The sequence below is a fragment of the Plutella xylostella genome, chromosome 24 (assembly GCF_932276165.1).
Source record: "Plutella xylostella chromosome 24, ilPluXylo3.1, whole genome shotgun sequence".
In the NCBI taxonomy this organism is placed as follows: Eukaryota; Metazoa; Arthropoda; class Insecta; order Lepidoptera; family Plutellidae; genus Plutella; species Plutella xylostella.
Genome location: NC_064004.1, coordinates 59,178 through 84,677, shown reverse-complemented (window position 1 = coordinate 84,677; position 25,500 = coordinate 59,178). Strand labels below are relative to the sequence as shown.

At 40.7% G+C, this 25,500-nt stretch overlaps 4 protein-coding genes and 1 long non-coding RNA gene across 7 annotated transcripts; 3 read left to right on the top strand and 2 right to left on the bottom strand.

Moving 5' to 3' along the window:
* Positions 1 to 31: 31 nt before the first annotated feature.
* Positions 32 to 2,643, bottom strand: LOC105392220 (keratinocyte proline-rich protein). Its single transcript, XM_038110472.2, has 3 exons — positions 908 to 2,643; positions 480 to 545; positions 32 to 154 (listed from the first exon to the last, which is right to left on the bottom strand). The coding sequence occupies exons 1-2, from the start codon at positions 2,435 to 2,437 to the stop codon at positions 498 to 500; spliced, it is 1,578 nt and encodes a 525-aa protein (XP_037966400.2). The 5' UTR covers positions 2,438 to 2,643; the 3' UTR covers positions 32 to 154; positions 480 to 497.
* A 199-nt stretch (positions 2,644 to 2,842) lies between these two features.
* Positions 2,843 to 7,883, top strand: LOC105392203. Its single transcript, XR_007267732.1, has 5 exons — positions 2,843 to 3,170; positions 3,663 to 3,732; positions 3,913 to 3,976; positions 7,129 to 7,238; positions 7,750 to 7,883. It is a non-coding gene; the product is annotated as an uncharacterized LOC105392203 (long non-coding RNA).
* A 215-nt stretch (positions 7,884 to 8,098) lies between these two features.
* LOC105392204 (transcriptional regulator ATRX homolog) lies at positions 8,099 to 10,310 on the top strand. 2 transcript variants are annotated; one of them, XM_048630014.1, is made up of 3 exons: positions 8,099 to 8,794; positions 9,167 to 9,242; positions 9,731 to 10,310. In XM_048630014.1, the coding sequence occupies exons 1-3, from the start codon at positions 8,399 to 8,401 to the stop codon at positions 10,069 to 10,071; spliced, it is 813 nt and encodes a 270-aa protein (XP_048485971.1). In that variant the 5' UTR covers positions 8,099 to 8,398; the 3' UTR covers positions 10,072 to 10,310. The 2 variants fall into 2 exon arrangements, with proteins under 2 accessions (XP_048485971.1, XP_011562101.3); XM_011563799.3 differs by having other exon boundaries at positions 8,101 to 9,001.
* A 1,795-nt stretch (positions 10,311 to 12,105) lies between these two features.
* Positions 12,106 to 12,840, top strand: LOC105392205 (putative uncharacterized protein DDB_G0271982). Its single transcript, XM_048629960.1, has 2 exons — positions 12,106 to 12,239; positions 12,499 to 12,840. Exons 1-2 carry the CDS (start codon positions 12,204 to 12,206, stop codon positions 12,823 to 12,825), a joined length of 363 nt encoding a protein of 120 aa, XP_048485917.1. The 5' UTR covers positions 12,106 to 12,203; the 3' UTR covers positions 12,826 to 12,840.
* Positions 12,841 to 13,373: 533 nt separating this feature from the next.
* On the bottom strand, positions 13,374 to 24,143 carry LOC105392221. 2 transcript variants are annotated; one of them, XM_048629898.1, is made up of 6 exons: positions 22,892 to 24,143; positions 20,550 to 22,501; positions 15,231 to 15,389; positions 14,549 to 14,695; positions 13,920 to 13,999; positions 13,374 to 13,508 (listed from the first exon to the last, which is right to left on the bottom strand). In XM_048629898.1, the coding sequence occupies exons 2-6, from the start codon at positions 20,610 to 20,612 to the stop codon at positions 13,427 to 13,429; spliced, it is 531 nt and encodes a 176-aa protein (XP_048485855.1). In that variant the 5' UTR covers positions 20,613 to 22,501; positions 22,892 to 24,143; the 3' UTR covers positions 13,374 to 13,426. The 2 variants fall into 2 exon arrangements, with proteins under 2 accessions (XP_048485855.1, XP_011562103.3); XM_011563801.3 differs by lacking the exons at positions 13,374 to 13,508; positions 13,920 to 13,999; positions 14,549 to 14,695; positions 15,231 to 15,389 and having other exon boundaries at positions 21,257 to 22,501; positions 22,892 to 23,612.
* Between the last annotated feature and the right edge of the window lie 1,357 nt (positions 24,144 to 25,500).

The following is a 25,500-nucleotide window of genomic DNA, read 5'->3' as shown; positions in this document are numbered from 1 at the left end:
AATCTTATATTTTACCAAAAAAATATTTCATTTAGTAGCTTTTAATTCAAATACAGTATTTATTACGGCATAAAGATAAAAAATACAAGAAAAACTACAAACAAAAATTTTCAAACCAAAAATAGAAGACGAATGACAATAAATGGGTGAGTATCTGAAACAAACGAAATTCGTACTTGCATTGTTTGTGGATTAAGTATGTAGTATTTATTACCCATAAGTGTAAAAGGCGTGAATGTTGTTGCTATAAAGCTGGGTATCCACTGAAGGCAGCCTCGGGTCATATCCCGTCATATCCGTCCCTCCCTCTGTCGAGGTGTTCATTTTGATGGAGACGGTCGTTTAAACTGCACACGTTGCGGATCCAGCTGAGGCAATTCGCCCCGAACTGATCACTGAGTGGCCTCAGACTGAGGCTGTTTGCTTAAAGTTGAGGCTGCTCGACCTGAGACCCACCAGCTTAATAATATTAATTTTACCTTTTGCGACGATCATCTTCACGACCCACAACAGCGCTGCGTGTAGCACTTCTTGCGCGTCATCACCTGAGGACAGAACAACAGGAATAAGGATGAGGATGGCTGAGGATAGGCTATTATAGTACTTGGGATTATGACTTTGTAGATACGTTAAATTATGATAACAGGACTAGTCTTCCATAGCACATAGTCAAGGTTAAGCTAGGTTAGATTACCAGATTTAAGGTACATTTGGGGTGCCTTCAAAAAAAGTTGACTTTAGTTTACGATTAGAGATTAGAGTTATCTGTGCTAGATAGCCTTAAAAAGTCAGGGCCCGTGCCCCGTACACAAAACTGCACATCGACGTTTTAGCTCAGTTTTGTGTGATAGCGAGAGGAAGTTCAGATGTATTAAATGTATAGTATTATCTATGGGTAAGTGCTCACCTCGTTGCACATCTTGCCGAGGTACTGCCGCAGCAGGAACACCAGCTGCAGCAGGATCTTGCAGCACTCACCGCCCAGCACCAGGAAGATCCTCAGGAAGTCACTCGCCTTGCTCTTCGAGTTCTTGTAGAGGTCCGGACCCTCGTTGTTAGTGTTGTAGTCGCGATACTCCGGCGGCGGCGGCGGCGGTGGCGGCGGAGGTCTGGGTCTAGGTCTAGGCGGCCGGCGTTTGAGGCAGGGCGCGGGGCACACGGGAGGCGCTTCCTCTGACTCTTCGGAATACTCTTCTTCATACTGAGGTATAGACCTGGTGGATGAACGCGGTGTCGGACGAGGAGTTCGTTTAGCTTTTGGCTCCTGAACTGTAACCTTGCTTCTACTTTTCTTCGAGCGCTGACACGGGGCGGAGCCAGAGTGCAGGTTCGTTTTGGAGCCGCAACAGGAGCTAGGCTGGGAGCTGGGCCGGGAGCAGGGTTGTGAGCTGGGCCGGGAGCAGGTTGGGCCGGGGCGGCGCGGGCGCACCTCGCGCGAGCTGGAGCAGCAGGCGCCGGCGGGGCAGCCGGGCTGCGGCGGCGGCCGGACCGGGACTCGCCTGGACTTGCCGCACCCGCCGTGGTGCGACGGGTCGCGGCACACCATGCGACGTTGCCGCTCCGACCGCACCTCCTGCATCGAGCCGATGATGGTCGACGAGCCGCAGCGGTTGTCTCGGTAAAGCTTTCTCTTCGAACCGCAGCATTTCTCTTTCTGCTCTTCTTCGCAAGAATCTGGAATTGAATCTACGCTACTCAAAGAATCTGTCCCTCCATACATTTGGTCATACTGCGCGCACAGCTTGGGGTCGCAGCACCTCTGTGGCTTCATCTGTGGCTGCGCGGCGGGGCACGGGGCGGGGCACGGAGGGGGGCACGGGGGGGGACACGCGGGCTGCGGGGGACACTCGAAGCGTATGCTCGAGCGGGCGGGGCACATCTGTCCGGGGAACATCTGTCCCGATGGACTTCCCGCACATGACTGCTGCTTGGCGGGACACATCTGCCTCATGGACTGTCCCCCGCACATCTGTCCTGGACCCATCTGGGACTGAAAGGACTTTGACGAAAACATCTGCTTCAACTGGTTCGGCCCAAACATCGGTATGGAAATAACTTTTGGAGGACACTGGCAGTTGCTTGACCTTCCGAAGCTGTTTGGAGGACACTGGCAGTTGCTTGACTTTCCAAAGCTGTTCTGGGGGCACGGGAACACTTGGCTTCCTGTTCCGGAGAAATTATGGCTGGAGGAGAATTGGCTTCCTCCAAAGAGGTTTGATGAGAAGGATGGTTGCTGTGGGCAGGTGGAGAGGAAGCCGAGGCGCGGCAGGCAGGCGGGCTCGGGGGGCGGGCAGGGGGGCGCGGGGAAGTGGCAGCCCTGGTCGAAGGGGCAGCCGGCGGCGGGCGCGGGGCAGCCCGGGATGGGAGTCGCACACGAGCAGCAGCGTGCACCGCCGCAGCCCGCGCGACACTCGTGCGAAGAGAACACGCCGCCCATCACACTTCTACACCTAAATTAGATGCTGTTGAGGTATCCATACAATTACAAGATTTCCGACGGTCAATTTAGAAACATGACTGTTTGCTTCTTTAAACTAGGTTTGTACTTCTTTTAAGAATCGCCAGAACATCTTTGAATTTAACACAATATCACATTGGCTGGTGTAGAAATAAATTTAACAAATAATTTACATCGAGTTCTTTGATTTCGCTTGATAATATGACAGAATGTTTGTCATAATCCATGATGTCAATGTCAGAACAGAATAAGGATGAATCCGGCAAAGCCACTTCTTAAATCTTGGAATAATTTTATTTTTTCCTCACGTACACTGCGTTACCTTCTGTGGACTGACATTGGTGACTGCATCACAGAAGTTGACAGGTGGTTGACAGCACCACGTGAGCACCAACACCAATGCCAACCAGACATTGAAATTTAACATCAACTTTCTGTGCCTTTCTTTAAATAATACATTCCAAGTTAACTCTCCACAACCAGCATTCCCTTCAGCCCTCAATGCGTCGATGACGCGATGTGTCGCCGCTGCTGCAACTGCTCCAACTACCCGTTCGTGTGGTGCCAGAGGTCAGCGGCGTGCCGCGGGGTGTGCCGCGAGGCCGGGCCCGACGAGTGGCGCCGCCTGGTGGCCGTCTGCCGCGAGTGTCTACAAGTCTGCAGGAAGGTGGCCCGGTGTCTCTGCCAGCTCATCTGCCAGTGCCTGTGTTGTGTGAGTTATCAAGATCAACGTATAGCAGTCCACTGCAGCCCGCAGGCCACTCCCGAAACACGCCACTGGATGCCATCTATAGCTTTCCGCATCCAATCATTACCTAACTTTCGCGAGTCGTTATCAACCCAACTAGCCGGAGGGAGTCCTACAGTACGTTTGCCTAATCGCGGTCTCCACTCCTGGACACGGTGGAAGGGTTAGGCAGGGCAATCATTAATAAAGCTTAGTTAATTATATCGTTATTATCTATATATGGGATAATATGGCGTGCGGTATATTTTTGCTTAAACTATCGAACGGATTCTATGTTTACTGTGGCATCTGGCTCTACTGAGTGGCGTGGGATTGAGTGTCCCCTTATAAGCAAGCTTTATTAAAATGATTATTTCAGGCGATTTGATGCAAATGTTACCTTCAAGCATGCACCTTTCATTATCATCTATCAGAGCTATGTTTTTTTTTAAACGCATGTTTTTTCTATTCTTACAGTTTGGAAAGTACAATAGAAAGTGCAATAAAAAGTGCTTCAAGAAATTATAATGACTGCCTTTTACACAGAGTGAGTATGGAGTATTATATTATCATCATTTTCGTCTTCGCTTTCTGTTGGCTATGGCTAGGTATTAGCCATGGAAATAGAAGTATTTACCTCCTTAAAAGATATTGAAATACATAAATTTACAAATAGCAAAGCCATTCGCATCCACCGTTTTAACATAATTACCTCCGACCTTTTCAGTCCTATGCTGCTCTAAGCAACTGCCTTCCTGCTACTTCGACGATGTCGTCTTCGCACCTGGCAGGTATGTTCCAACTGCTCTACGTCCTTTCTTGACCACCATTCCGTACCATCATCATTCCAACGAGCCAATAAGTATCTTGCAAAAATGCCACTTGTAAGACGTCAGACAGCCTCATAGAGTAGTGACTACACTGTAATTAGTATTCTTACGGAATTCTGACAGTTATCAATTTTAGACAAATCAGAGATCACAAACCTTTTTGGGCTGGGCACTTTTTCAATACGAGTCTGGACATCTGAGACTATAATAAATTTTTTTTAGTCCCTGTATCCATTTTATTAAGTGCGGCGCTCCAAATTAAAAGGGGATTTACCTACGGTGAGAATAATTACCGTACCTAAATATATCACAAACAGTGAAAAATACAATTAAAGATAATCTCAATTATCTTATATAATTATCGCTGTCGTAGAAAATATATCTAAAAACAACTAGTAATTCTTTTTGAAACGGTAGCCGTAGTACGCCGATGTCAGGCCGATGTTGCGTTCGTATTTGAATAGAGGTGAAAAATTTGCAATAGTCGGAATTTCGTTCCAGTAGAAAAACGCGTGAACCTTTCGTCGAATTGTCGTAAAAGTAAAGTCATCAAAATGTATGAAAGATAGTTGCGGACCACTCTTTTTCGGTTTCTGAAACTCTTTTGTGTCTTTATATTCTTTGATAATTTTATAGACACTTGACAGACTCACGCCAATCATCTCGGAAGTCTTTTTAGCACATTCCTTTGCACTCCAATCAGTTGTTTCCGGCCAATTTTCTATATTATATTTGTAAATATTTAGAATGATGGTCTTTTCGTTTGGCGAAAAAGAACCACGAGGACGCTTTTTTCTGGGAGAGAGAAAGTCTGACTCTTGTGCTCTGTCAGTTGGGGCTGTTTCCCGGGAAGGGCCAGGTTGTGGCTCCATAACGTTTATAAAAATCAACAAACGATCACAACGCGAAAAGTCAACAAGGAAAAACCTAACAGAAACTTAACAAATATAACAAGATGTAGACAAGAAATAGAAGCAAATTACACTGAGACTGAGAACATATGAGCGCATTCGAGCATTCAAAGAAGTCGAATGAAAATCTTTCTTGAAAACTCACTAACCGATTTTGATGAAACCTACACTTGGTTCCTACGGTCGGAGGATCCTCCCTTTGCCATGGGGAAGCGCCTCCAGCATCTCCATACTGCCTTCTTAAGCTTGGACCATTTCCCACCACGCTGGTCCACTGCGGTGTTGGTGGGTTCACACATCTAGATGTTTTCCTTCTCCGTAAGAGCGATGGTATACATTGTACTTAAATTCAAAGAACTCATTGTTACCTACATGTCAGCGCCGAGATTCGAACCCGCATCTCTTGCTTGAGAAGCGGGCGCTTACCCGACTGAGCCAGTTGGACTCGCGCACTGAGTGTTCCGTACAAGTCTACTTAATTACCTGAGGTAGTTTTCCTTTTAATTTCATCATAATTATGTACATCTATAAGAAATATCAGCTTGATATCTTTACCCGTTTCCGAGAAAAAAGGTGGTGACAACAAAGTGTGATCCTATAAGGGTTCTTTTTTTTCCTTTTGAGGTACGGAACCCTCAAAAAGAATAGTGACAATCGGATCAATCGTTTCGGAGGTATGCGTGGACAAACATACATACCAACAAGCATATAAACATACATGGGTACATAAACATTTATAAAATTTTGAATATTTGTTTATTAGCCCTAATATATTGTCATATGTCAATATGGTGCAGTTCCAATAATCTTACATACATACCGAACATATATGTACTTACCGAATAGACAATCTTTTTTTGAAATTGATTAAAAAGGTTTATTATCCCTGAATTTAGTAGGAAGTGATGCCATGCTAAAGAATAAAATAAAGCAATTAAAATTATTTCGATACATTGGTCGTGAGTCGTGATCCTACTTCATATTATAAATGCGAAAGTTTGTAAGTGTATGCGTGTATGTATGTATGTATGTACGTGTGTATGTTTGTTATTTCTTCACGTCAAAACGGCTGAACCGATTTTAATGAAATTTGGAATGGAGTTAGCTGACACCCTGGATTAACTCATATGTTACTTTTTATCGCGGAATTCCCACGGGAAAACTTATTAAGGCGAAGCGAAGCTCGCGGGAACAGCTATTATATTGAAATATTTATTATTTTTGTATTAGTTTACTTGAGCAAGTAAATATTTAGATTTATCTTTTTGTATAAAAATATTAAGAAAAAATTATTGCCCAGAAATGGATCGCAATTTTTCCTTTTTTCGGTAAAGAACTTTTTTAGTAGGATCACTTATAAAATGTCAGAATTCTTTTCAATTAAAAATTAGAGAGTAGCTGTGTTCGAGTCGTGAATACCCTCATTACACCTACCTGGCGAGACAGTATCCTCGGCCGATCCTCGACCAATGAACGCCTGGCGATAGACCCAGTGCTCGGCTGAGGGTCCTGTCTCGCCACTTTACTCGATAGGTGTAATCAGGTTAGTAGCTCGAATCTTGTTAAAACTAACAGTAGTTAACTTGCAAACTTAGAATAACGGCCTCGAGTTTACAGTATTGACTGTAAATTAGATTTCTCAAGAAGTATCTGTAGTGTATTTTTCTCATCTGTAGTATCTGTCACCACATCCCCGTCAAAGTCAAACATCAAAGCATTGACAAGGCCTTCAGAACAAATGATGATATGATAAAAATGTAAACACTCTAAATATCTAGGTGGAACGACACCACAATGTTCCAATGCCGAAAAACATGTCAACCGGGCAGTACTCCTTGCAAGCTCTTCGGCCCTGGTATCTTCACGCGACGGTATTGCTCATGCGACCCTTGCCACGGCCCCTGTGCCGAGCGACGCAAGCCCTGCTTCGCGCGAAGCAAGTTTTGTGCCCCGCGGTGCAAGCCTGACGATACACCGTGGATTGTCTGGGTCGGTAGAGGCTGTTGCAGGATCTGTTTTTGGATGTCCTGGTCCATTCGCCAGACGTTCACATGTCTCTTCAGAGAAGTTAGTTTTTGTGTTCTTAGAATCGATTTGATGCAGAAATACGATACTTGCTACAGCCAATATGGTGAATAGATTCTACGTGACCTCGTGTGATGATATTGTAATGTTGAGTGATTTTTTTAATTTCTATTGCAGCTGACAACATATCGTCGGTATAAACCAGGTTGTCCGATGTCCGCCTCACACACTAGATGAAGATGAACGGCGAAATGTGCATGCAATTTACACAACTAACTGGTGACAAAGTGAGTCTAGTAATTACTTTTTAACCGAAACCCCAGTAATATATTGTACACTCTCGCGCAATGAAAAAGTTTCACCCACAAACAAAAAGGACCTGGAAAATAATAAAATAGATGGATGGAAGTCATTCAACCGAGTCAGGACGACATGGGCAGGTGGGGTTACCGCAGCCCTGCCTCCAACATCTGCGCATGTGGTGCGTCTCCACAGACCATGGAGCACCTGATGGTGTGCCCTGGATGTCCCAACACCTGCACCCGGGACGACCTCCTCAAGGCCAACCCGAGGAGTTTCGACGTGTCGGTGGCGGACACGACAAGAAGAAGTTTGTAATATTCTGATGCGCTATTAGTGTAACTACTTCAATATTGCAGACGGCGTCATTAAGCTAGCCTTTTGTGTTTCGGAATATTTTTCATTGCTCGCGAGAGTAACATCGTAATTGTTATCATCAACGCATCACACTCATCACTATGATAATAGGTAGCAATTGAAAACTTGTTTTTGTTGCAGGTGCGACCGCCTCCAAACGACTGCCCTGATATGAAATTAATCATACCTATTATTATTTAGTGAAAGTTTTGTGAAAATAATGTAATGTGTTGTCTAATTATTTATTTATTTAATAAACCTTTTGTTTAAAGAAGGAAGTTTCTCTAGTAAGTTTATACTTATTGCTATTAAATACTATTAATGAATAATGCTTTATGTCCTCATTGAAAGGGCAGGCTGTGGTAACGAGGACCCTAAGGGAGGACCAATAAGCTCAGAATAATGAAATCATTATTTAAAATCTACAGTAGGCACAGATAAAGCAACACTACGTTGCCCACAGAGTCTGTGAATCTGTGAGCGTAAAAAAAATACTTACCAAAATCCCCGAAATCCGCCGAAATCCCAAAATCAAAATAAACACACTTTATTTCAATAAACTCAAAGTCATAAATTATAATAAAATGATGAAATAAACTAGCCGACTATGCCTCCAGACAACCTGAGTTTGTACCCTTTGAACACATCAATAACATGTGATGACCCATTAAAACACCATCCAAGCATGCGGAATGGGGTAAAACCACGGACCAGCAGGCTTGGCCAGTAGCCAGTAGCTGCCACATCTACCAATACCAAGCCCACACGACACAGGAAGACCAAGACCATCATGAAGAAACTCAGAAACTACCTAGTAAACGTCGAGAAGGAATACCAAGTATACTCATCATCCGAAAATGTTAGTGAAGAAGAGCCCAAGAAACGCAAAAAACGTGGCAAAAAACGCAAAAAGAAACGAAATAAGGAAAACAAGAGTGACACAGATAGTTCAGAGTACGAAGACTCCGGGAGAAGAGATAAGAAGCTGTTCTCCCGGAGTGTGCTCCAGCGCGAGGGGACGCTCCGGGACGCCTGCGACACTCCCCCGTACTGCATGGGCTCGTGCCGCTCCGGCCACCGCCGCCGGCTGCCCTCGGGGCTGGAGATCTTCGGGCCGCCGCCGCCCCCGCTGGGGGAACGCAAGTCAGTCAAGAAAGTGAGGACCCAAGAGCAAGGGGAAATAGCCGTGAGCCAGAATCTGTGCGACATGGAACCGAAGTGCTCGGAGCCGTGCTCGGGGAGGCAGCAGGCGCAGCGGACCAAGCGGCGCGTGTTCGCGAGGTTCCGAATGCCTCAGGGGAACCTCACGGCTCGGATCAGCGAGATTTGCTACTCACTTTGCAGGGAGTCGTGCATTTTGGCGTCCAATCTTTGGCATCGTGCTACGAAAGAGGTGTGTCTTACTGTTTTAAATTGTACGATTTTATCATTATCCTGTGTACATTTTATTCACACTCCGGGAAATCAAAGTCAATTAAAAATCTATTGTGTCTGGTTAACCAAGGGGTCACCGGGACGTGAGTGGTTAAGTTACATTGATGATGTTGTTGTATTCCAGCTGACGACGTTCGAGCAGGAGCAGCTCCACCCGCGGCTGCAGGCCGTGCTGCTGAAGAGCCTCAGCCAACTCACACGTGAGCACTTAAACCCCTTTATGCATAGAAAAGTTATAGAACGTTTTACTGATTAAACTATTTTGTCCATCATCTTCAACTAACAGCAAATTGTTCTTTGACAAAGAGGAACAGCACAGTTCAATAGCTAAAACTTCCTACGACTTTTCTATGAATACGGTGGAAAAAAATAACTTTTTTTATTACCGCCAATAAAGCGGTAGAAGCTCAGTCAGGTAAGCGTCCGCTTCTGATTAGCACATCTAGATAGTGAGCCCACCAACCCGCAGTGGACCAGCGTGGTGGGTAATGATCCAAGCTTAGAAAAGCACTTTAGATTATGCACCAAGTTTCTATTCGAGAGATGCAGGTGCCGGTTATGCAGGTACTTAGACCCCCACAGAGAATAGAACAGATACTGCGCTGCAATATAAACCTTTTTCATTATTTACCTGCTATTTTTTATTTCTTTTACATATCAGACACTGATATCAGATTCGTATTTCCAGTGCCGATAGAGGAGGAGTCACCGGACGAGGACGAGTCTTCCATCTCGTTCAGTGAAGGCAGCAAGAGGAAGAAGAAGAAGATGAAGAGAAAAAGAGGGAAGAGCTCATTCGACTCTGACTCAGACTCGTCGACGACATCAAAGAAGAAGAAAAAAACTAAGAAGAAAAAGAGTAAAAAGACGAAGTCAACTTCCGATGACGAATCAGACGCCTCGAAAAAGAAAAAAAAGAAAAAGGGAAAGAAAACAAAAGGAAGTAAATCCGAATCAACAGACAGTGATTACGAATCAGATTCGTCTACGAAAAAGAAGAAAAAAACAAAGAAGGAAAAGAAAAAGTGAAAGGGAAAGAATCGATGGAACACTCGTCCACAAGTTCCTCAAAGAAGAGCTGGTGGTAGTTTAAACAGCCAACAGACGTCCACTACTGAACATAGGCTACTCACAAACAAACACTCACAGTAAAAAGCCTTTGGTCCGATTTACATCAAATACTTTACTAAATCATGTTCTGTCTGAATTTTTAAGAATATTACGTTTGTTAAACCAGTATGAAGTAAATCAAAGTTAGTAATAATTAATTTATGTTTTTAATTATTATATAATAATATATCCCTTTAGCTACGAACTAGCCTTTTCTAAATCGTGTAGGCACCCGTAGGAATTCTACAGGAGCAAATTTATGAATTTATGAATCTTAAAATAAGCATGTTAGTAGGGCGCGTTAGCATAGCAAAGATTAGTTCTGATTTTTATCTGACATTATGACAAACCAAACATTTTGTCTATGACTAACCTAAAATAATAATATAAATCTAAATTAACTTTATAAATCGCAAAAAAAACAAAAACACTTAATTTCAACAACAGGATTTACAATGATTACCAACAACCAACTAACAAAACAACAGAAATATAACCAATGCGAGCTGATGCCCGTGATCCAGCACATCGACATCTGCGGACGAGAGCGGAGGATGAGCTGCGAGAAGTATCACCACTTGCAGTCAGACCTCCCCGTGAGTGTGACGGCGGTGGCGCTCGCCCCGACCAGGAGTGGGGGACACAAGGAGACCAGGAGTGGGGGACACCAGGAGGCCAGGACTGCGGGCACGCTGCAGAAGCTGCAGAGATTTAGCGTCGTGAACAGATACTCTAGCTGTTGTCCTGGACGCGACTGCAGGGCTAAAAACAAGGCGTTCAACAAAACTAATAATAATATGCCTATTGCTTCCGTTGTTATTAATTAAAAAGGTTCTGTGTTTGTAACTATCGTCTGTTTTTTAATTAGTTTCGGTTTATTTATAGGTAGATACTTACCAATGCTTTGTTTTGTGGCAATAACCCTTGGAGGCTCCTGCAGTGGATTAGTATACGGACTGTGCGTTTAATTGTGCTAAAGTAAGTTGAAATAGGAGAAATAGGCATAAAAGTCGTGAGAAAGGGGTATCGCTGCTCCCACATTTCCTCTAATGATAGGTATATTATGTTAATTTAATATAATAGAGCATTTACCAATAGTAAGGCTTTTGCGTGAAAATGTCTTACGGGCCAATTTTAGAGAAATCAAATTGAGGTATCATTACTTATCTAGCACATCAGAGACCCAAAATATTTTGTATCACCTGCCCATTGCCCTCTATATGCCATTCGATGGTAGAATGCGTACAACGCTCGAAACCACGGAAGTAGGGTTTCAGGTTTCTGCTTATTATTTTAATTTATAAAAATATTTGCATGACATTCCGATCCAGATTGTAGTTTTCTATGCAAATGACTCATGATTCTTTCAAGTTTACTTAGCTGCAGGGCGGATACGGTCAACAAAATAAATTATCTCAGCTCTCTGCCCACGAAACATCGTGAGGAAACCAACTCAGAATGATGGAAGTAATCATCTAGAAATAGGCCCGCCCCCTATTACATTGGGACTAACATAACACTGGCGAAAAGTGGGTGCTGCAATGCACTTCTGCCTACCCCGCAAGGGAGTACATTACTACAAGGTGTGAGTGTTTGTGTTTAACTTTGTTTGTGTTATTCATCTAGATAAAAATTATGTGAACCCACTACTGCGGTAAATGCTCATTCTTGAATTTCTTGATGATTTTATGAGTGAAACAATAATGAAGAAGTTCTTAACTCTTTGTTCCATGTCATTAGAAGAAAACTGTTTGTTTCAGCCTTTGCTATACATTATTTTTCTTCTGTGGACTGTACAGTATACTGGTGAGGTGTTGGGTATTGCATATTTAATTAAATCCTTTGATTTACGATCTTAATAAGCAAAAGTCAAGAGTTATTTTACCGCGTGTCCTGACACCCACCTGCTTACTTTCAAGTCAAGTAAATATTAGTTTAATGATTAATGAATGTATCGGTGGACTCAGTAGGTGAGTAACATTTTACTCTGACACTATAAGAGGTACTTCATTGTTTTATTACTTCTCAAAGTTTCCTTCATTCGGTACAACATGAAGTTCCTGGTGTTGACTCTGTTCATTTTTTGGGTGAGTTAAGCACTAATACATTATTATTTCAGTCAGAACCATAGAAGTAAAATGAACCTCTAGCACAAGGAGAGCCCACAACAGTCTGCTGACGCTACACGGGTTCGTAATCGACGTAGATAAACGTGAATATATCGCGATTTGTCATAAACTTAGCACTGTGATTTTTGGAACGCGCATTAAACGAGTTTATTGACGAGAAAAATGTCCGCGCATTTTTCATCCGGCGGTGTTTAACAGAAATTCTGAAAATATTCAGGTGCTGCTCAACGAAATTGAAGCAGAAGAGGAAACTACAAGCATGAGAAACAAGGAGAAGAAAAGAGAAAGAGAGAAGTACAATGAAATAGCAGAAGAATACACGAGGAAGATCATTGATCCCTTCGGAGATGATGATGAGGGATATAGGAAAAATAAACAAAAACATAAAACTGATCCAGTTAAGAAACGAGTAGAAGAAAACATAGAAGAATATGATAAAAAAATTGAAGACATTTTTATGGGAAGTGATAACAGAAAGCGAGAGAGGGAAGAAGAAAAACAATTTAAGAGAGGAAAAAGAAAAATCTTTGATTGGATATTTTGAATTTTAATGATAATAGGATTAATTTAATATAATTAGTGAGGGCATGTTTTCTGTTGTAAGACTAGGAGTAAGTGAATGAGCAAGTTCAAAAAGGAAAAACTTGGGAAATGAGTAGTAGAGTTGGGTATTTTAATTACTTATACTGTCTATAAAAATCTGCTATTGCTTTTAAAGATAGGACGGAAAACACTTAAGTGCAAGGTGCAAGTAATGTTATTTATAAACAGCTAAGACTGATTAATAAAATGCTTACGTAAGATTTCTGAGAAAGAAACCTTTTGTATATGTAGTAAATCATACCGAGGTGGATGGATGAATGCAAAAAAAAACGTTATCAATGTTTTATCGGTAAGTACTAGGGTATTTAATTGTAAAAGACCAAAGTAAAAAATTAAACATTTAATTTGTGTCCATTAATTATTGACCATGTATCCACTTAACACTATCTACTTAACACTAACTCCCTAATAGAAAAATACTCACGAGCAATGAAAACAGTTCCACTCACGAAATAAAACACCAACAAGCAGTAATTTGGTGCTTTGTCACTGGAACTGTTTCATTGCTGCTCGTGAGCGTCATGCGTGTGACATTCTAGTGATCACTTCCACAGCACGAGCGTGAGCGCGTAGCACATGATGCACGTGTTCTTGGACGTTATGTACTCCATCTCGATTATGTACCTGCAGAAAGTACATAACATTAAAGGTCACCGCACATATAAGCGTAACGTATACGGATAGCCTCTTTTTCTTCTGTGAACCAGTAGAACTCAAGCTCGCGAACGCCTGCTTAACAGAAGAAAAAAAAGGCGATCCCTTTACATTACGCTTATAAATGTGCTAAGACCCTTAGTAAATAATAATACAACATAATAGTACGTATGTATAGAGCGAGGGATTGCTAAAATTAACACTTTTAAAACAAATATAGCCACTACACACGGCGGCATCTAGCAGATAACTCTGCAGTTTGAATGTGTCCTAGGCACATACATGCCTAACAATGTATTATAAGTCACGATGTAGTTAAACTGGCAGCGAATATCCCTAAGTTCGACCATGTGATAATAATAATAAAAGCAGTGGACTCACGTGCCGAGCGAGAACACGTTGTAGAAGTTGAAGGTCTTGGCGATGTCGTCCAGGTTGAAGCGGTCCGACCCGTAGTCGCCCTGAACACGGAAACACACCATCAGCTTTATTAGGGCGTTTTTACCAGCGTGCGGATTTCCTCACGCAGGCGGGATTGCACACCATTTTCCCGCGCCCCGCATGCATATTCCACGCGTTACGATGAATAGTTCTTTCGAAAAGAACAATTTGAGCATGTCACGCGTACGTGATGGAATCCGCACGCGGTTAAAAAACCCTCAGAATGATGAAAATAGATTTGGAAATAGAGTTTTTGTGTCAATGTTAAAGGGATTTCCATGGGATTTCAAGGATAGAAAGAAGTTTGTGGCATATATTTATAAATAAATCTAATCCACGGAATAATGTGGTGGCTACAGTTCCTACTCACGGGCATGCCGGCGCAGTACTCATGCTAGTGCAGTACTCACGGGGATGCCGGTACTCACGGGTATGCCGGTGCAGTACTCACGGGTATGCCGGTGCAGTACTCACGGGGATGCCGGTGCAGTACTCACGGGTATGCCGGTACTCACGGGTATGCCGGTACTCACGGGGATGCCGGTACTCACGGGTATGCCGGTACTCACGGGGATGCCGGTGCAGTTGTGGCGGTGGTAGCGCACGTGGAAGCTGTCCAGCACGGCGCCCAGCACCGGGTGCCGGCAGTTCACGCGGTCCATGCGGAAGTCCAGCCGCCGCGCCTTGTTCACCACGCGGTAGCCGCGGAGGGAGATCTGCGGGGAGGGGGGGATCAAATGGTGTCTTGTCAAATTAACAAACTGCATGCCTATCCAGCCTAGTGACGTTAGAGCTGACCTCCCGCGGATCCTGAAATGAAACAGCATACCATATCTTTCAAAACTCAGTACTTATATGTATCTGATCGATCTACTTATAGATGTTTTTCAGATAAGCGAACTTACCTATAGTTTGTGATAACCTTGTAAAATATGAAACGTTTAAATTGTCCGGCGTCTCAGACGGTAACTATCATCAAAATTTTTACAGATAAATGTAGGAAGCAGAAGCAAAATAATGTAGACTACAGTCTGTTGCAAAGAAATCTGACCCCTCACAAGGCGACAAGACTAACTGAGAAGGGTCGGGTTACTTTACTCCAGACTGTACGGTACTGACTGTACTGGTACTGTGTACTGACTGTACTGGTACTGTGTAGTGACTGTACTGGTACTGTGTAGTGACTGTACTGGTACTGTGTAGTGACTGTACTGGTACTGTGTAGTGACTGTACTGGTGCTTGGTACTGACGGAGATGGGCGGCGTGGCGCGCTCGATGGTGAAGTTGGTGCGCACGTAGTTGACGCCGCGCACCGCGTGGATGCTGAAGGTGTGGGGCAGCGGGTGAGCGTCCACGGGGAAGTCCGGCGTCTCGCAGTCCTTGATGGAGAGCATGCGGGTCTTTGTGGTCTGCGGACGGGGCAGGCAGTCAGAAGGGATAGCAATTAAACCCCTTATTTATAAAAAAAAAACTTACTGGACGCTTTAGCTATTGAACTCTGTTTTGTCACTCTTTGTCAAAGAACAAATTGTTATCTATCAGAGAGTGACAGAACAGTTCAATAGCTAAAGCGTCAAAGACTTGACAAAAGTTTTGCATCGCGCTCACTCACATCGCGCAGCCTCAAGAGCAAGCGCGACGAAGAACTTTTGTCACGTCTTAAATGCACTTGCTAGCCCTTCTGAGTTAGCTATACAGTAGGTTTGTAATCCGGACGGGAAAAATATAGACCATTTATGCCGTAATTAGAGAGTTATAGGCACTCTAGTAGTCCGTGCAAGCTGAAGTGGCAGTGGGCTGGTCATATCTGCCGAAGCACCGGTAGCCGTTGAGGTAGACGATTTCTCGAGTGGAGACCACGAACAGGCAAACGCAGCGTGGGACGCCCTCCTGCCCGCTGGACTGACGACCTTAGGCGGGTAGCCGGTAGTGGTTGGATGAGGAAGGCCGAAGAACGAGTGTTGTGGCGCTCCTTGGGAGAGGCCTATGTACAGCAGTGGATTTTTATTTGCTGATGATGAAGATGATGATGTTGAATTAGTCCGTGGTAGCGCAATAGATACGAGCTCGACACGGACACAATACGTCACTATAATGACGACTGTTTTGAGGGCCCATTTAGGCCGAGTTTTTTGATCCGTGGTCAACTTTAACCATTAGTCAAGTCACTTGTCAAACACGACAGCTGCATACGATTTTTGTTGGTTTTTAACTAATAGTAGCCATTTTTTACCAATGGTTTAGTTAACTAGGGATCAAAAAACTGGCCCTTACTGTGTATCGGGATTATCCAAAATTATACGAAAAAGTCGTAATTTATAGTGTCAAATACTTACTGTTAATTGTTATTGTCGTAAGTTAAGTACCTAAGTAGGTATTTTAACATTAATGACTACTAGATCACGCGAGATCGAGATTGCATTCCCTACCCATCCCATGGACCCGAGTAATAATTTAATATCTCTCTCTAAGCAAATATCTGCCCCGGTCGGGAATCGAAGGCGGGACCTTCGGCGTAGGTGTCAGGGTCACTAACTACTACGTCATTCGATCGTCCTCTTAGGCCCACTTGCGTGGATCACAGGGTTAAAAATATAAACTCAGAGGTAACTAACTCAGGGTTAACTTTGTAAAATTTTAACCCGGACTTTTGATTGCGCTAATGGAAAATAACCCTGAGTTAGCTAACCTGACGTTTCTTTTTGCACTCTGTGAATCTATGTCCCGTTCCAGGCTGAAAGGGACCAAGTTTCTATTGCCGTAAAAAACATTGTCTTCTATCTCGTTTTCACCTCACATCTTTGGATAAAACTATCCCTCTCTATTTCCATTTTCGCAATCTGTCAGTAATTTGTATTTTGTTTACAAAGTGTCATTTTTGTGATTTCCTTGTAGATATACATTACGAAAATTATAAAAAATTGAAAAGAAACGGCGGTAGCTCAGTCGGGTAAGCGCTCGCTTCTCACACAAAAGATGCGTGTTTGGATCCTAGCGCAGACATACCAATGAGTTCTTTGGAATTTAAGTACAATGTGTGGCAACTTACTACCACACATTCTACTTACCACAAAACGTTCAAGAACCTTATCATAAGCAGCTCTCTTCAATCTAACCGTACCAGCAAGCAATACTCAACCAATAACAACAGCAAGTATTGATTTTATTGAACACATCGCGGTTGCAAGTTGTGCTTTAGATAACAGCAAAGATAGCCCTGTAAAGAGCTGGTTCTGGAAACAAAGAGGGAGTTACGATAATAACTGTTCAGCAAGCTCAAGCAAGCAGCAGCAGCGACCACCGTTACCGCGGCAGCTCGGAGAGGAGAGCCTCCGACAGCGCAGAAAAGGAACGAGTCCCCGTGCATTCCCAACGTCACGGGTATTTAAGTTAGCACCGCGCGTATAAGTAGGCTTATTTTCTGTAAATAAATCATTAGGGTAACGTAACGTACCTTGGGACGCTTGTACCTCGGGACATTGATTGTATTTTAAAAACCGGCTAAATAAACACATTAAAATTCTACCCTAGGCATAGTATTTTACTCGCTTGGCAAAACTAGTGAGTCTCGTGATCATACCAGCATCTAGTGTGTGGTGAAGACAGTATGAAGTTTTTTGGAGTCAAAAGTAGCTTTTGTATAGTTTTTTGTGTTGCTTTATCTCATTGAGGCATGCTCAAAATAAAGACGTGGATGTCACGTATAACTTTTCAGTTATTTAATTTTATGACATGGCAATTATCTGAAAGATTCCTATTAATTAAAAATAAAGATATTTAAATTTTGGTTAAACATTGCTTTTTTGTACCTTGGGACACGATTAAATTTGTACCTTGGGACACTGTTTCCTATGGCTTTGTACTATGGAAAATACAAACATCTAAATAACGCCTTATATCTCTGTTCTTATTAGTGCCAGAGTGAAACTAGACAGAAGAGAGATGCAGTAAATAAATAAGAACAGAGATATAAGGCGTTATTTAGAAGTTTGCATTTTCCATAGTACAAAGCTATAGGAAACAGTGTCCCAAGGTACAAACGTGTAACGTACCTTGGGTCAAAACAAGCATTTTTACTTTTATCTTAATTTAATAAAATCTGGCCACACTAAAGCTTAAGCACAAATACTAGTGATAATAGATTATATATCCTACCGAATAAAGAAAATTTCACATTAATATCTTAGTTGTACGCTGCGATAGCTTCATTCAAAGTTGGGGTAGTCGAAAATGTCCCTAGGTACGTTACGTTACCCTATTATTCTGTCCACTCTGAGTATTATTTTCTACCTACTCTACACAATATCTCCAAAAATTGTATACCATAGCTCTTACGGTGAAAAAGACATCGTGATCTAGATGTGTACCCTAAAGTGCATTGTACTCTTTCAAAAGCGGCGATACGGCTCGCGACCTATCACGTGAGTACAAAAATGTACAGCGAAAAGTGGGTGAGTCACCTCTGAGTAACTACATTACAGTCATAGTCGTGAGCATATAATATGTATGTAACCACACCATCATGCTCTTAATTTCACAAGTGGGACCATTTGCTACTTTGCTAGATAGGGGAAAAATATAAGAATGATGAGTTAATCATCATAATCAAACATTTCCAACGAATACAAGAATATTGATAAAAACATTTTCTTTTGACATAAGCCGGGTTAGCGTCTTAACCCTCCAATATTGGGGGGTTAAATATTTAAGAGTTTATCCCAAGGTTAGCGCTCATATTTCAGCGATGCAAGACAAATTAATAATCTAACCCTCCTTATGTCAAATATCTCCGAGTTAATTCGCTAACCCAGGTCTGCGCAAGTGGGGCTTAGAGAGTCGGCGATAATCACTACAGCTGGTCTGTTAACTGTTATTTGTGATTTAGAATTAGCCCGTAGCCAGTCACATTAGGACGTCGTCAGAGGTGCTTGACAACAAACATTCAGTCTTAATACAGAAATTGCAAGACTACGGAGTTAGTGGCAATGTGTTAAACCTCATCAAATCATACCTTAGTGACAGGAAACAACGAACTGCAGTAACAAGGCTCAGTGCAGAAAATAGAATTATAAAAAAATATGTTTCTATGGATAGGTCTGTTCAATACGGTGTACCACAGGGGAGTGTTTTAGGCCCTCTACTATTTTTAATTTACATAAATGACCTACCTAGAAAAACAAAAAACACTATGGTATTATTTGCCGACGACAGTACAATACTATTTAAAAACAATAATATAAATGCTTTAGAATCTGACATTACAAATACACTATCAGATGTGATTGAATGGCTCACCTCAAATAATCTACTAATAAATATTGACAAATCAAATATAATGACATTTAAAAATAATTACAACCCTAAATCAGAATTAGATAATCTTGACATAAAATACAATAATAAAAATATAAATTTAGTTGAATCCACAAAATTTCTAGGTTTGTACATAGACTCACATTTGACATGGAAGAACCACGTAGAAAGGGTTTGCTCTAAAGTTAAATCATTCGCCTACGCTTTACATATGCTTGCAAAAGTGGTCAATCAAAAAGCAGTATTAGCTGCATATTATGCGTATGTGGTCTCTACTCTGAGATATGGTCTTATCTTCTGGGGTAATTCTACAGATAAACATATCGCCTTTAAGGCACAAAAAAGATGCATTAGATCAATCTGTAAATTAAAACCAACAGACACATGCAAAACGCACTTCATACAACTGAAAGTATTAACGTTGCCTTCATTATATATTTTAGAAATAGCACTCTTTGTGAAAGGAAATAGCGATCGTTTTGGAAAATTCAAAAGTAAAAGGTGTGGAAATAAAATCAGCGCTGCCAGCTGCTCAACAGCTCTTTTTAAAAAGAGTGTTTTTGGTATGGCCCCTATAATCTACAATCATTTGCCGAGTTGTATAAGAGAAATCAATGTACTCAATTTGTTCAAAAAATGCTTAGCAAAATTTCTTATTAGAAAAGCCTATTACAGCCTAGAAGAATTTCTTCAAGACCATGTGTAATAGTCACGTTCCTTGTAGCTGTGTCAAAAGTTTATATGTATAAATATTTAATTAGGTATATCTTTGACATGCATGCATTCATTGAATTTATCACTGTTTCTTAATTTTAATTTAATTTTTTATTTATGTTTTAATTTTAATCTAATTTATTTTTAATTTTAAAACTTTGCAAACCCTCTTGGGTGGAGTATAGTTAAGCGACTTTCCTTTACTTATCATACACCAAACCAATGTACCTATATTCAGCAAAATAAATGATTTGATTTGATTTGATTTGATTTGACAAAGAAAAGTGGATGTCTGGCGAATGACATACTCATAGGTCACTTGCCCTATGTACCGGACGGAATTCAAACAGGAAACTATATTTTTTGCACGCTAAAAGGGGTGTTAATAAGTAAGTTTAGGTAGTAAGTAAAACAATGCGATGATCGCGATTTGAAAACTAAATACCTTTTCAAGTGATTTATTGGAACATTTTTTTATTGCACGTGACACGTGAGTGTACCTTCATAGTACTTATTAGAAAGCCTTACATTCTTATACTTACATGTCCACAAAGTACAGCTGAGAACCACACGTTGGCCAAGAGGACGAATATCAGCACCAACATGTTCCACTACTTCGATATCCTGATGCGACTGTTCGCTTAGAATTACAGCTCATTATGAGAACACAGAGCCCCGATACATTGACGCTGTAAGTGAGCTTAAATGATTTTTAATTGACCAAAATATTGTTGTTACCGTTTTTAATCTGCCATTTTATCTTATCGTATTGGATGATCTGCTAATGGTCTTATTACATGGTTCCTAGATGAATAACACTACCACTTAACTTACTAGTGTTATTTACAAGTATGCTCTCTTGTTTACTGTTATAAGTGTAAGGTGGAATTTCACCAAATTCGAAACGTATTTAGTCGCCAGTCAAACGTCTTTCAGAGCCTCTTTTATGAGTTATGGTATTTACGAAAACGAAAAAAGTTAAAGCAAACCTACATTATCTGTAAAAAGTTTCATGATAACTAGTATATACTAAAGGCGCAACTTTGTATGCGAGAAAACGTAAACTTTTGTAGTTTTCAGCAAACTATCAAACCTGTAGGTAGTAGGTATTACCAATCTATGTAGTCGCTTAGCGAAGGAATCAAGAAATAAGCATCACAACCATAATAAAATTATAAGTCAATGTCACAACCAGTTTGTGTGTGATGCTCTATTGTGAGGCAATTATTATGATAAACTTATTCAAGTATACAATAAAAAAAGTTTTATTTTATAACTCAGTGTTAATTATGTCACTAGACAGTCATATTCATTCTCTCATATATTGTCCTGTTTGTGGCCGACCACCAAAACCAAACCATTCCTCGTTTTCTGTTGTTATTTTATTTTATAATTTTATTTCTTTTTGTCGGAAATGTTGAGTGTATTATTTTTCTATTTATTATCTTCTAAAGTCTGTTTTATAATATCTCAGATACTAAATTGAACACATACCTACACAGATTTTGAACGGTTCATCAACAGTCGATTATCCTGCGATGAAGTGACGTATCCTTCTTTTGCGGGACAAATGACTGTAAATGAACCGTTCAGAATCAATCAATTTAGTATCTGACATAAAAAACAGACTTAATTAATGAAACAATAATTCTTCTTCGCTCAAACGTTTCCTCCTTCTAATCAACTGTTGTCTCCTTTTGAAGACTCTCAAGTACTTGTTCATCACCTCCTTTATGGGGTTCACGAATGTTAATCTTGTTGTGGTTTTTGTTATAAAGTAAGTGTTCTTTTTTACTTCTACATGTTTATCTTCTTGTGGTTGTTGTGTGGCAACGGTGGTAGTTTCAGCTTGTTCCTCGTCACTGTCACTGTCACTGTCACTGTCACTTGATTCTCTATCGTCAGTTTCTATGTTTATTGCAAGGGAAGTATTACCATTATCATGCATAATATTTTCATTTGTGGTAATATTCTTTTCATTTTGTGTCCGTAGATAGTTTTTTTGGTTGGTTGATCTACGAATGGTACCAGGGGTCGTTGAACTCGGTGGTATTTTACCAAAATGCATTGTAAACACATGGGTATTATTGTCAGTCTCTATCGGCATCGCTGTATCGTTTTTAATGATACTTGCAATATTATTATTATTTAATTGTTTCGGTATCGTGTTCGTTTTATTTTCAGTATAGTTTACTTTATCAATAACCTCTTTTACTTTGTATTGCTTTTCAATCTGTGCCTTTGGTGCAATATTTTCTTTATTCATTTGTTTTAATTTTCTGTTGAATGTAGTAATTTCTGTTGTACTTTCGACATGTTCTAGTGGGGTTGGCTTCGATCTTATTTCATTTAAATGGTTTTCTGTGTCTTTGTGAGTTTCGAGGAACTTCTGAAGTTTCAGCAGCAAGTCACTGTGGGGTTTCGTCATTATTTCTGCGGATGAATTTCTTATTGGTGTTTCGGATTTCATTTCATACGATATTTCAGCAAAGACCTGAAAAAATAATGAATGCTTATTTATAATATTATACTTAAATGGGTAGGTATAACCTACGAGACCTATATTTTGTAATGTACTTAATATTATGTATGCTTAAATTTTCTGATGTATGATCATTTAACCCAGGTATGATAAATATTCATAGGCAATGGCGGCCTAGAGATGGAAGAAGAGGTGTTGGCAGACCACCTGCTAGATGGTCCGATGACATCTGCAGGGTTGCGGGGAAGCAGTGGACCAGAGCGGCACAGGACCGGATGAATTGGCGTACAAATAAGGAGGGTTATACCCAACAGTGGGCGATAGAAGGCTGATGATGATGATGAGGCATTAATGATCCTACAACCAGAATATATTAACTATTATTATCCGTGAGTAACTTACCAATATCAATATCCCACACAGTTTCAAAATATTTTGCATCTTTCCCTTACAAGTTCAGTTTATCACTAGGTTAACACACTCACACAACCCCATTTCGTATTTGTTAACATAGTTCTTCTGAACACCAAATAATTTACCTATAAATGTATAATTTCTCGGTTTACTCCGAGGTGACAGAACCTTCGCACTGAGCCAATGACTAGTGCCGGCTGGCTCTCACTAGCGGATGAAGATCACACGCACACCTTCAAAACGAATATAACCTTTACCGAGCAGGAAATACGGCGAGTACCGTTCAATGATTCAAAAACAAGTCTACTACTGTACCACATCTGTGCAAACATCAATGAAATTACTTCAGTAATTTGGCTCAAGGAATAAGATATAAGAGCTACTTTAAACTATCTACTTTTACTCATAAAATAGCTACCTAGCTAAGGCTCAGTTTCACTTGAATAAATTTACCCTAGCATGAACTTGAGACCTACTCAATTATAGTTTAGCCAATCACAGTGCTGCATTCCACTCAAAAATTGGAAACATTCCCGTTAAGAGGTTATAAATGAGAATATCCTTCCAATATCATCTGATAAAAATAATACACCTATTCCAAAAATGGACCAATTGCAGCAAATTGTGACTGTAATAAATTGTAACCCTTTTCGATCGTGGCGCCATCGTTGCATTCTTACATAATAAGGTAAGGGATAATGGCACTATTCATTAAAAATAAGTTGATACGTCACTCGGAGAGGCTCCTTTCGTTAGCTCGATGATGAGAAAGTGTGTATGGAATACCTGCTATGTTTAACTATATCAGACTACGTATCACTTAGGAGTGTACATATGAAATAGGTAATTAGCTATGCAATATTATAGTACCTACATAGGTTTGTTTTCAATCTGGAGCTTGTTGTTCCAACTACTGAACAAAGAAGCAGCTGTGAAAACAGAAAAATTAATGTATTTATTTAAGTATAATCAATGTAACCTAGCGTTAAATTTTGAATCGAGCAGTCAACCGTGCTAATCAACAATCTATTGCTTTTATCTGCCAATGGTGTGGTTCTGACAGATGTTTGACAGATAAGCGATGCTGTTAGGACTGTTGATTACTTGATGTGGCAATGGACTCAGTGGTAGCTTTCATGAGTGTCTATAAAGTGAGTACCATGAGATACCTATCTTCTACCCTTTCCCCCCATTGGGGCCGTGGGTCACAGCAGCAGCTGTCCATCCCAATCTGTCGACAGCAGCCGGCTCTACATCGGACCACGTCGTTCCAACTTCTTACCGATAGAGAGGCAGTAACACACTTACTTCCAGTTTCAATACACTATCTATCGATAGCTGACAGTTATTATCATACAATTTTTACACATAAAAAGTTTCTGTCTAAATCGTATGAAAGTAACTGTCAGCTATCGATACGAGTAGATAGAGTTATTGAAACTGGCAATGAGTTCCTGCGGCTACGCTTACGCTTGCCTCGCGTTGACAAATTACTTATGTTACAAGATCAAATTTATATTTAAGTATGAGTTTATCAAGGTTTGCCTACCGATCTATTTACCCTCAACATGATAAAATAATAATTATTATAAGTAGGTACTTAATAATAATTCGTGAAACGTCAAGGAATAAATTATTATGTTTTTATTAAATTAGCAATCAATATAAATATTTTGCATAGGGTTGAACTTTATCTGTGATCGACTGAAAACCTGTTCGACGAACGTGAGATACCTAATATTATGCAAAATTAAGATATTTAAAATGTGGTAGGTATTTTTTTTTTAAGTAGCCTGCAATGTATTGCTTAGGGTGAATTCGTCCAAACATCACGTTACACGAGAATAACTATACCGGAATTAAAATTATACGCGAGTAAATATCTAGGATAAGTACATTTGCATTCTACCAAGTTATATAGTGCCACAAACTTATCTGTTCCGGTGAGAGCGAACTCAATTGGTCCATACCTCATTACTTACTAAATGAATTTCATATTGACATAGATTATATGGACCAATTTAGTTCGCTCTCACCGGAACAGATAAGTTTGTGGCACTATACCATGATTAAATTGAATGAACGAGGAACGAAACTGTAATGCAACTAAAATAAAAATAGCTGCGTTTCAAAGCATGCAATAGAAATGACATGCCAACTTAGTTTGAATGGATTATAAAAGTATGAAATTGTTTATGTTTTAATATTTTATTCGCTGTTGTTATTCTGAGACTTTTCCTTTTAACGTACTTTTGTTTATGTTTTGACAGATGTGTTTATATGTCATTATGACGGTTTTCTAATCAGCTGATGTGCTGCCGCCATTACAAAATTACTCTCGGATAAGCTCGTTACACGGTCAATTTTGGCGGTATAACATTTTATTCTTGGGATAAGCTAGTTATCTTGGTTTCAGGTTTGGTAGAATGCAAAATCTGCTTACTCGCGAGTAACTGGTACTTTACTCGTGAGTAAAAAGTTACTCGACGTTGGCCGAATCCGCCCTTAGTGTAATATATTTATTCTTAAGGCTGTCACTAAAGCTGGAAGAAAATCAGAATCTGTCAAATCTAGTGAGGGGGGGTTGAGGTATGCGG

Excerpts from the sequence above, each read along its gene's own strand:
- LOC105392220 (XM_038110472.2), bottom strand. The coding sequence starts at position 2,437 with ATGGGCGGCGTGTTCTCTTCGCACGAGTGTCGCGCGGGCTGCGGCGGT. Across the intron at positions 546-907 it reads TCGGCAAGATGTGCAACGAG|GTGATGACGCGCAAGAAGTG; the intron begins GTGAGCACTTAC and ends TTCTGTCCTCAG.
- LOC105392204 (XM_011563799.3), top strand. The coding sequence starts at position 8,399 with ATGAAGAAACTCAGAAACTACCTAGTAAACGTCGAGAAGGAATACCAA. Across the intron at positions 9,002-9,166 it reads GGCATCGTGCTACGAAAGAG|CTGACGACGTTCGAGCAGGA; the intron begins GTGTGTCTTACT and ends GTTGTATTCCAG. Across the intron at positions 9,243-9,730 it reads GAGCCTCAGCCAACTCACAC|TGCCGATAGAGGAGGAGTCA; the intron begins GTGAGCACTTAA and ends TCGTATTTCCAG.
- LOC105392205 (XM_048629960.1), top strand. The coding sequence starts at position 12,204 with ATGAAGTTCCTGGTGTTGACTCTGTTCATTTTTTGG. Across the intron at positions 12,240-12,498 it reads TGACTCTGTTCATTTTTTGG|GTGCTGCTCAACGAAATTGA; the intron begins GTGAGTTAAGCA and ends GAAAATATTCAG.
- LOC105392221 (XM_011563801.3), bottom strand. The coding sequence starts at position 22,930 with ATGCAAAATATTTTGAAACTGTGTGGGATATTGATATTG. Across the intron at positions 22,502-22,891 it reads TGTGTGGGATATTGATATTG|GTCTTTGCTGAAATATCGTA; the intron begins GTAAGTTACTCA and ends TTATTTTTTCAG.